The sequence below is a fragment of the Danio rerio genome, chromosome 2 (genome assembly GCF_049306965.1).
Source record: "Danio rerio strain Tuebingen ecotype United States chromosome 2, GRCz12tu, whole genome shotgun sequence".
NCBI lineage: Eukaryota > Metazoa > Chordata > Actinopteri > Cypriniformes > Danionidae > Danio > Danio rerio.
In genome coordinates this window covers 32,822,792-32,833,678 of record NC_133177.1, presented here as the reverse complement: position 1 = coordinate 32,833,678, position 10,887 = coordinate 32,822,792, and the positions used below count along the sequence as shown (strand labels likewise).

Here is a 10,887-nt window from a genome sequence, read left to right as displayed (position 1 = left end):
GAAATTTACCTGGAAACCTCTTTAGCACTTGTGTTTGGCCCTTTCATAAGAGCGTGTTGAACGAGTCCAGTAAGACTGGCAATCTGCTGCTCCATGGCCTTTATTCTTTCACTGCAAAACACAAGTCACATACACATACATATAAACTGTAAGTTAGTTTATAAAGGCAATGCCATAAATGATCATAGGACAATCAACAGTGGAGTGTTTAACAATGTTAACAAAGCTAAGCGAAGCACTGTCAGAAAAACTCTTTGTTTCTGATGGCAAAACTGTGGGGAAATTTGATATTCAAGTCAAAAATAGCATCATGCATATATATGAATGTTGGACATTGCCCAGAGGAACTCTTGTCCTCCTCTCAATTACACTTCATTTACCTCAACAACATCACTGCTCTGTTATTTTCAGTGATGATTATTCCCACAAGCCCTTGATTACTCGTGCATTATTTGAATAAATAACAACATCAGAGGAAAGGAAGCAGTGTCATTGTTTCCTTATTTTTAAGGCACATTATGTAAGTTTTGCTTTTTCAAAATAATAGCAATTGCAGATGTAGTTTGATAACACTGTGATGGACTATGGAATTCAATCCCAAAGTCTTTAGAAATCAATGTGAAATCAAAGTTTTTGGATTGTTAGAAGCAAGCTTGCGTGCAAAAACATTGAATACCCTGGCCTTCACATTGATAGGAGCTCCTTTATATAACAATTGGATAACAGTGTTGGTAAGATCCATTATATTCAATTCACACTTGCATTTATTTGATTAAAATATAATATTTCAAATTGGAAAAATATTTCACATTATTTTACTGTATTTTTTCATCAAGCTACTAAATATGTGGTGCTTAAGATACTTAAAAAACAATCAATCAATATGACACAGAAACAAAATCACAGCAAGAATTAAAACTCATTCAAACCTGCAACACCCCACCCCCAACATAACACCAATGCTCAACTTTCCTAAGCATGTGCACCACACAATGCAGATTCCCTCTCACCTCTGCGGATCTCCTGCTCCTACATGCCCTTGAAACGGCTTATCTCCATGACCGGCTGGAAGGTCCGCAAAAACAGGGGAGGCCATGTTCCCTCTCACCCTGCTGTTCACCTCCATGGCTCCATTACTGTCCTTACGGTAAGACCTCCGAACAGGTGAAACCCTTTCTGCTGGCATGTGGGTGTTCTGGCCTGGGATTATGTCAATCATCCTGACCTCATTGACCCTGTGAGGGGAAGCAGGCGGTGTTTTGGAGCTCATCGATGCGAGTTGACTTTCGCTGTACTTGCGGGATTTCTGACGAAAGACTGCGTGCTGGAGGTCTTGTCCTTCTGCGTATTTGACTGAGGAGCGATGCTGGATGTATGCCGCCCCATCCGGGACGTCTCCGGTGTGGCTGCTTTGGGATGAGGCAATGCTGAGTCTGGCTTCAGGTGAACCGTATGCTTCTGCATACTTGCTGCTAAGATCCTCGTCAGGTTTGACATCCCGTCGCTCAAGGATAGCACTGACACAGGGTGTGGTGGAGCGACTGGGAGGCACGCTGGACAGACGGTCTCTGGGTAAGGTGGCACCACCGGGCATGGCAACTGAGTGACCATAGGGAATCCTGGAGGGGGAGGAGGGCATGGAGCGAGGTGTAGGAGGAGACATGGAGCCTTGGACTGAATGTATGGGACTGTGAGGAAGAGTGTGCACTGGGCTTTGGCCTCCTGGCTGCTGTCTGCTGCTGTAGAGTCGCTCTCTTGTGATCTAGAATAGAAAGAAAATGTTTAAGGGTCCTATGAAGTTAAAATAAGTTTTTTAGATGTTAGTATGAGTATTTTTCGTTTTAAAAGATGTATTGAAGCTAGTGTGCTACAAAACAGTGACAAAATTTGCGTTTGGAAGATAAAAACTGATATAAACATGTAGAGCGTGTAGTTTGTCACCTCCGCCTAAATGCATCAATGGTTTTATTTAAATCACCTCATACTTCAGTTTCTCATCAAATCATAACCAATCAAATGCTCTAGTATCTGACATGCCCCGCCCCCTTCAAGCCGCTTCTCATTTACTTTTTATTTGAGGCACTTGAGTTCAGCCACCCAAGACTGGTTACTCAATGAAGCTAAGCAGGGCTGAACCTGGGAGACCACATGGAAAAAAAAACTAGGTTGCAGTTGGAAGAGGTGTTAGTGCGGCCAGCAGGGGGCTCTCAACCTGCAGTCTGTGTGAGTCCTAATACCCCAGTAAAGTGAAGCGGACACTATTCACTATATAACTCATCCCCATCCACTAAATTGGCTCTCACTTTCTCTCCACTCCACCTATAGCTGGTGTGGGGTGAGCACACTGGCGCTGTTGTTCTGTGGCTGTCGTCACATCAAGTGGATGCTGCACACTGGTGGTGGAGTGGAGAGACCCAGCCCTCCTTCTCTTGGTTGTGGAAGGCTTTGGGTGTATAGTCATACACAGTAAATGCACTATATAAATATGCATTATATCATATTTTTGGATGAGCTGTGATAAAACAAAACGCTATTGGCTGATTTTTTTCTTTCCCACCCTTTCTGTGTTTCAGTTGAGATAAGGTCAAACATTGAATTAAAATGCATATTTCAAAGAACTTCACCGGACCTTTAAGGAGCGGATTTGGGTGATGCATGTCCTTTGTTCCTGTCAGTCAGAAACATTTCCATGTTTCAAAAATCCATGCTTTTGGTCACCATTAATGTGCGACAGTGGGTGTTGCCAATATTTAACGAACATTTTACATCGCTACCAGCAAGAGCATCTTAATTTGCCTTGCTGCCAACAACAATATGAGTTCAAACCACCTAGAACCACAAAGATCCAACGTTTTCAGGACTGCATACTCTTGAGTCTTCTGAAGCAGTGGATTTTCTGATACATTCTGTTTAGCTGCTGCCGAACAGCATCATAGCTTATTATCAAAAAGTTGACCTGAATTCAACTATCCTCAACGCTCACACTGCCCTAGACGTATTACAGCACTAAGCTTGCTTCTGGCTCACACTAAAAATTAATGACGTCCGACTTTTGATCTTGTATAAAGACAAATTAAAAACATTAAAGAGACTGTTAAAAAAGTAGAGGTTTTCTGAAAAGTTGAGAGTTTGAAAATACAACATGTTTTTATTCTGACAGGGAACACTAAACTACATCATGTTCAGTGCAAATCATCTTTTTCCTTGTAGCAAGATGTAATGCATTTAGTCAGGTACATTTTATCTTACCGTTTTTTCGTTTGTGTTTTTAGTATGTCTTTACGATGGGTTTTGAATTTGGATAGATTTAACCAGATGACATACTGTATCTTACCCTTTATATATACAGTTGAAGTCAGAATTATTAGCCCGCCTGAATTATTTTTCCCCAATTTCAGTTTAACGGAGAGATTTTTTTCAGCGCATTTCTAAACATAATGTGTTAATAACTCATCTCTAATAACTTGATTTATTTTATCTTTGCCATGATGACAGTAAATAATATTTGACTAGATATTTTTCAAGAAACTTCTATACAGCTTAAAGTGACATTTAAAGGCTTAACTAGGTTAATTAGGTTAACTAGGCACTGGCAGGTTAGGGTAATTTGGCAAGTTATTGTATAATGATGGTTTGTTCTGTAGACTAATCGAAAAAAATAAAATTAGCTCAAAGGGGCTAATAATTTTGACCTTAAAATGGTGTTAAAAATTAAAAACTGCTTTTATTCTAGACAAAATAAAACAAATAAGATTTTCCCCAGAAGAAAAAATATTATCAGACATACTGTGAATAATTCCTTGCTCTGGTAGACATAATTTGGAAGATATTTAAAAACGAAAAAGAAAAAAAATCAAAGGGGGGCTAATAACTCTGACTTCAACTGTATATGTGCACAACCTTTTATTTAAGCAAGTAAATATGTTTTTCCCCTCTCCTATAAAAGGTTGATATGTCTGTTTATTATAGCATAACTGTGCATAATTATATGGGTAGCTAGATGTTATTATCTACATTGCATTTTTTTCCTCCAGCTGCATGTTACCTTCACATTCGGGACTAACACCCAACCATTGAAAACTGCTCATAAACAACTCCATGACAAAGAAAGTCAATGGATATGAAAGGACCTTTGAATTTAATGAAAGGGAACATTTTATTAAATATTTGTCACGAAAAAAGATTAATCTTTTTCCAAGCAGGAAACGAAAAACAAAAATTGCATTGTACGACTGTGTTGATATGATTTATGTTTAGACAAGTGAACAGATACGAACAAAAGACTGAACCAGTGCAAAAGCACTGACAATAGCCCTGCCCAGACCTGTCTTTGTACAGTGGTCATGCTAAAGCGTGCAGTAATAAAGCCCAGACAGCGTGTGCGTGCAGCAGAATTATCCACCATTCACAGCACCAACACCCTCTGCATTAGCCTAAAGACCAACAACATTCTCCAAACCTGTCCTTATAACCTCGGGTGTCGTTTCAGAGCACGTTCATATGAGGAATCAAGGAAATTATAATTGAACTTAATGTATTTGCTTGATAGTCTAGCTGAATGCTTGTGTCACGAAAACTGTATCAAATGAATGACAAGACAATAAAAGCAGCTTGAAATAAAATAGCTAGGAATTAATTCTGTCTGTCACTGCTTCTTAAAGATTTCCTTTAAGATGTTTGCTGTTAGAAATAGACAAAGTTCTCACGAAGGACTACCCAAAAAGGAGTCAGGCATGTTTAAACAGGTGCAGCCATCGCTTCATTATTGTATTATCTAAGCTCAAAATAGGTGTCTTATTTCAGTGGGTACATACAGAGCTCCACAAAATTGGCCTAATATTTCTCATGCAGCCAGAGAAACCAAATTGACTTCAAGCACACAATTAAACTTAAGGTCTCTGTGCCTTATTTTTTCACATGTCAGTACAGCAGATTCATAGAGCATCAGTGTTCATATTAATTATGTGGATGAAGGACAAGCTTCAACATTCACAAGATTTACAGCGTTGATAATCATCTACACTGAAAGGCCAATATATCATCAGCTCAAACATTACAGAAAATGGGTCCGTTTTTTTTCTTTAATATTTCAAAATAAGTGGATTACATCAAAAGCATGTCCTCACTTGTTTGAGTTCTCACGCTCTCAGAGGATTTGCTTTACACATCCAATTGTTTTTTTTTTAGTTCCTATCATCCCACTAATCTTATATTTGGTTAAGGTGAAAAAAAGGGCTTTCCATGTGGGCAGAGCACAGTGTTTTTGTATAACCGTGCCAGTGTCATAGGTCAAAGATCTTAGTGTCCCATAAAACACAAACTGATTGATAGAAAAACACAGCGAGTAAAGATAAATGTGACCAAACGTTACCTTAACAATTATGCTTTTGTCATATAGAGTGTGTCTATTGCACAAATATGCAATATTGTCATCTTATTCTGTGCAATGATTAGATGATCAGTGAGTATTTTGTATAGTCTCTGCATATCTTTATGTCAGATGTAGCTAACTTGCTGTTTATATGTAAGCTGCATTGTATGGACCAAACACTTAAGGTTTGCAGACATTGTTTACCTGAAACTGCTGTTGTGTCAATAAAAGAGATGAGTTGAGTTGAAGGTTGACTGTTGTGGTTAGCTTTATATTGTTAGTGGTGGGACCAGATCTGAAATTAATTTCAGTGTTCACATAATAAATGTAACTATATTAGAAATTTTCACGATGACTGAATATTGTAGAGCCGAGCATCACAAGAACATGACACATATTTTAAAGACTTAAAGATGAAACTTTTTAAAGATTTCATGAATTAAAATATTAAATGCATGTTTTCCAGGTTTTGCTATATATTTCTAAACAATAGTTTTAATTACTCTTTTCTAATAACTGATTTATTTTGCCATGATGACAACAAATAATATTTAACTATATATTTTTCAAGACACTTCTATACAGCTTAAAAGGACATTTAAAGGCTTAACTAGGTTAATTAGGTTAACTAGGCAAGTTACTGTATAACAATGGTTTGTTCTGTAGACAGTCAAAAAAATAGCTTAAAGAGGATAATAATTTTGACCTTAAAATGGTTCATAAAAAATTTAAAACTAGCTGAAATAAAACAATTAAGACTAATATAATAACTTTATATTAGTTTAAGTTGTTTACATGTTTCTAAAAGATTTAAACAAAAATGTAAAATTTTATAAATATTAAATACTACAATAAAATTAATCAACAGTTAAAATGTATTAGGTTTTCTTTTGACTTTATCTAGAACTTTCTGTAATACTTTAATGAGAGTTTGATCACGTTTGTAGAGTATTTGTGAAATATAAATTTAGGGCTAGGGATGTTAGAATAATTTCAGATATATTACAGTTAATTAAAGTCACATTTTTAAGTCTGTTGGGGGTCAACATTACCTTAAATACAATGTTGGTAATTAAAGTTAAAGTCATATTTTCTATGTCTGTTGGTGGCCAACATTCATCAAAGGGCGCATAGTTTACCCTTTTTTTATGATTTAATATTAATATGATAGTTTTTCTGAGTGTGCCAGTTTAGGTTCAATTCGAAACATAATTCAGATTTTTTTATTATAGTGTGTTAAAATGTGTCACGTTGGGGGTGTGTACACAGCTCGCTGTTTTAGGGGTGTGTTGCTTCACATGAAAATTAGTTTCAAATTCCCGCCCAACTTAACAAGGGGGCGGAGCCAAGAGCTCCCCCACTCTGTGTACGGCAACAGACAGGCAGACAGAGAGATACAAGCAGCATGAATGAGAGGATCAGCATTCAGCCGTGCATGTACGCCTCGGACACAGACCAAGCAGAGAGTACACAATCATTTGTGTCTTTGCATAGTTTTACAGCCAACTGTGTGGTAGTTTAAAGTTCCGAGCTTGTACACTCAGACGCACACTGAATTAACTTTGACTGAGGCACATGGATGACCCGCTTAGAGCCGCGACACGGCACACCAGACACGCACTTTCGCATGTTATTTAAAATTAAACTATTCAGATGGAGCTCTGTGGTGTGGCAGAAACATGAAGTGTCCCGAATCCTGGTTGGGCGCCGCGGACTTGAAGCGCCATTGTGTGTACCCTGATAGAAACCCATGTTTAGAATTCTAAAATGCATGGAGCGTCGCTGAGCGGTGCTTCTAGTGTGCGACCTGCAGGTAAGTTTGTTATTTTATTTCCAATGGAGCGGGACTCACGTGAGGCAAAGGCGCTCGCACTTTACAGCTGCTCCTAGTTAAGATCACACTCACATGGAGCTTCTGTGACCTCGAGAAAAGCAAACGGCTGAAGTTTAGGGTAGACGCAATGAAAAGTGCACTAGTTTGCAAACCTAGCTATAAACAAACTAAGTTACAAACAATACTTCCGATTAGAGCGATCATGTGGTGAATGCTGATCTTGTATTGAGCCCAATGAGCCTTGCATCTAAAAATAGAGCAAGGGTGTTCCTCTAGTGATATCGCTTTGACTCACACGCTGAAAATGGCTGACGTAAAACAACAAACTAAGGATTAGTTTACGCGTGCCTGTCAATTAATATTGGTGGGCGGGGGGACCGCACTCCTACGTCAAGTTGCAGTCGATCTAAAAACCGCTCCAATTAGTTCACCGTTTTTATGTTGTTAAATTGAAAAAAAGGACTGTGTGTGTTTATATCACCTCAATATGACGGTCTATACACTATACTTGCACACATGTCTGTCCAAACAGCTTGAAAAGTAGATTTTTCACCATACAGTAGGTACCCTTTAAAATACAATGTTGGCAAAATAGTTACCCAAAAACTACATTTATATTTTCTGATATCACATTGACATCTCTATCACCCTTTTCAAGAAAAACATTGAACTAAAAGTCTTGTAAATGTAACTCTGAGCCAACTAAATTATAGAGGGCTTACTAGTTGACTAGTTGTTCAGACAAGACAATTTTGCAAATATGCAGCTTTGCACATCCCATGTCTAGGCCAACTTTTCAAAGCAAACATGTTTTAATATTCAAAATGCAGTACATTTCATTGAGCTGAAGCAGGTATATTTTATTGATATGTATATATCATCTGGCCAATGTTTCCTATACAGACGTAGTTAAGAGACGCATAAGCCTGGCTAAACAGCAGCCTGTCTGCACTGTGGGTGGTGTGGTAGTGCAGACAGGAACGGCTCACAACCAAACTCTCATTAGAGCTGAGAAATACAAGGTCAGACGCATCCGCTGGGTACTCTCCTGAGAGCTCGACCTCAGCTCATCCACACACCCGACACAGGAATTCAGCCCTGGTTTTGAATGATGCTATTCCCAATCTTCCATGACCTTCTGAACTGGAGATATAGAGGAGATAGCAGGAGACTTCTCCAGAAGTGCGTTTAATTAGATAAAAGCATATGGCACCATCGCATAACAGCTCCAAAAAGTTTAACTCCCCATGTTATAGGGCCATGTGTAACTCTGTGTGTTTATTTTATTATTATTATATGACTTGTGCTTGTTATTTTGTGTGTTGTTGATGTACTGTACATCAAGTTGTGTTGACTTTGGGCTTTGTGTTGGTGGATAGAGGTTAATTTGTTTAAACTAGTAATGTTAGAAAGTTTCATTTGCTTATGTTTTTTTTTAAGATTTCTTTTTGGTGATTTATTTATTTTTTAATTATAGTAGTTAGACTGTCCCAGGAGAGAGCGAGAGAGGGATCAGGAAAGGTCTATGAGCCAGGATTCGATCTCGGCATACCCAGTTGCATTATGTGAAGAAATAGACTAATTTGTTAATATTTTACAATGCTTCAACAAAGAGGTGAATTATTTAATATCAATCTTTATTCAGTCAGGACTGCTATCTTAATCAGTGAAATTGATCATAAACGTATTGAGATAAATGTTTGTAGTTGTATATTAACTTGACAAAATATAAATGTGAAAATTGGGTAATGATGTGTTCATACTCGTAGTTTGGTTCCTTTAGACTCAACAATAAATTAATAAAATACTTTTAATTCTGGTTAAGATTATTATTAACACAGAACCCAAAAAAATGCTGCAATAAAAGTATAAAGGCCTTTATGCTTTCGCCCTAACTGAACAGTTACATTTGTCATCAAATCACTCTTTAAAGAGATTTGTTCAAAACTGCTGATTCATCCAGTAACAAAACATGTGACGTCAATAATATGTCACTTAGTCATTCATTTAAACCAAAGTTTTGGTTTTATTTGATATTGCTTTGTTAATAGGCCACAGCAATTAAAATTTTCTAAGAATCTATAGAAATGTGTAGATATAGAAATATGTATATATATATTGGTAATTGATTTAGAGATTTGTTTTCTTTTTCAATTAGTTAAAAAAAATTATTTTAACGCATTAAGAATGGTTAAGATACAAACTTAGTCTACTGTATATTTGTAGGTCAATATTGTAAACTGACAGACTGATGGAAAGCAGATGATTTAGTTAGATAACAAGATGCTTGAAGCATGGTTTCCCAAATCACATTCCACTTGCTGCATAAAGAGATAAGAAACAGACGTTGTTTGACTTTTGTATTTAAAAGGTTCACTGGTCTCCAGAGATCATCAATGGCATAGTTCTGCATTATCTACATTCCTGGTGACAAACAAATCACCTTAACACAGCGTGGCAAACACTATTGTACGTTTTTGTTCATTATAATGACAAGAGTGGAAAGGGCCAATCAGCACCTGCCAACATCAATGGGTGTGGCTAGAATATGTTTTTAAGCACAACTCTCAAACTCAATTCCTGGAGGGCCGCAGTTCTGTACAGATTTGGCTCTAAATCAACGTGTTTAAGATTACTATAAACTATTAAGCAGGTGTGAGTTGAAACTGGTTGGAGCTAAATTGAACAGACCTGTGGCCCTCGAGGAATTAAGTTTGAGACTTATGCTCTAAAGGGATAGTTCACTTCAATATTTGAAATTTACTTAATGGTTCCAAATGTTTATGAGATTATTTCTCTGATGAACATTTTGTTATTGAAGAATGCTGGAAACAACTATAGCATCAGCAGTAGGGAAAATACTGTGGGAATCAGTAGCTACCAGTTTCTGTCATTCTTCAAAATGCCTTATTTTGTTTTCAACAGATGAAAGAAACTCAGTTTTGTAACAAGTAGAAGGAGAGAAAATGTTTTTTTTTTTTTTTTTTTTTCAATGAAATATTCCTTTAAATTTTGAACTCTAAAGAGCAGAGCTCGAAATTTAACCATCACATCAAAATATTGCTGTCAACAGCATCTGGAAACAGTCATGAGCTTTTTAAACTGAACATGAAGATTTATAATAATGAGACTGTTTTGGTGGACTCTGTCACTCACCCTAATATCTCCATTATTGGCTCTTGCGTTGTGATTGAAGGCCTGGGCTGGATCTTTGTGATACACCTTCAGGCAAGATTGTGGTGTGATGTTCCTGTAAAGGAAATGTACATGTTACATTTAAATGCTATTTTACAATATTATTTTTAGGGTATTTCAACAGATTGGGATTAGTCATATTCCTTAAAGCTTTTGAAATTAGTGACTAAAATGATGCATTCATTTGATTAAAAAAAAAAAAAAAACAGATTGCATAATATCATTATAATTTGAAATATCTACATGCTTTTTTTTATTGTGTTTTATTAGTGTTTCATTAGTTTTACATTTTTTCAATATCTACCAAACATCACAACAACAATAAAAATACACAAAATAAGCATGATAATACAATGAAAATAATGGTAATAATTAAAATAAAATTACATGATCAAGGTGATCAAAAAATGGTTACCATATATTGTAAAACTTATCAAGATTATCAATAACTCCATAACGGACTCTTTCCATGTGTAATATTTGAGTG

The 10,887-nt window shown here is 36.7% G+C and overlaps 1 protein-coding gene across 32 annotated transcripts in view; it reads right to left on the bottom strand.

Moving 5' to 3' along the window:
* Positions 1–10,887, bottom strand: part of si:ch211-207d6.2 — a 100,879-nt gene that overhangs the window by 21,363 nt on the left and 68,629 nt on the right. For all 32 annotated transcript variants that reach the window (XM_068214038.1, XM_068214043.1, XM_068214044.1 and 29 more), the window contains 3 exons: positions 10,362–10,455; positions 1,011–1,762; positions 10–111 (listed from right to left, as the gene is read on the bottom strand). In XM_068214038.1, the coding sequence (XP_068070139.1) occupies positions 10–111; positions 1,011–1,762; positions 10,362–10,455 (948 nt within the window). The remainder of the gene's footprint in view (positions 1–9; positions 112–1,010; positions 1,763–10,361; positions 10,456–10,887) is intronic.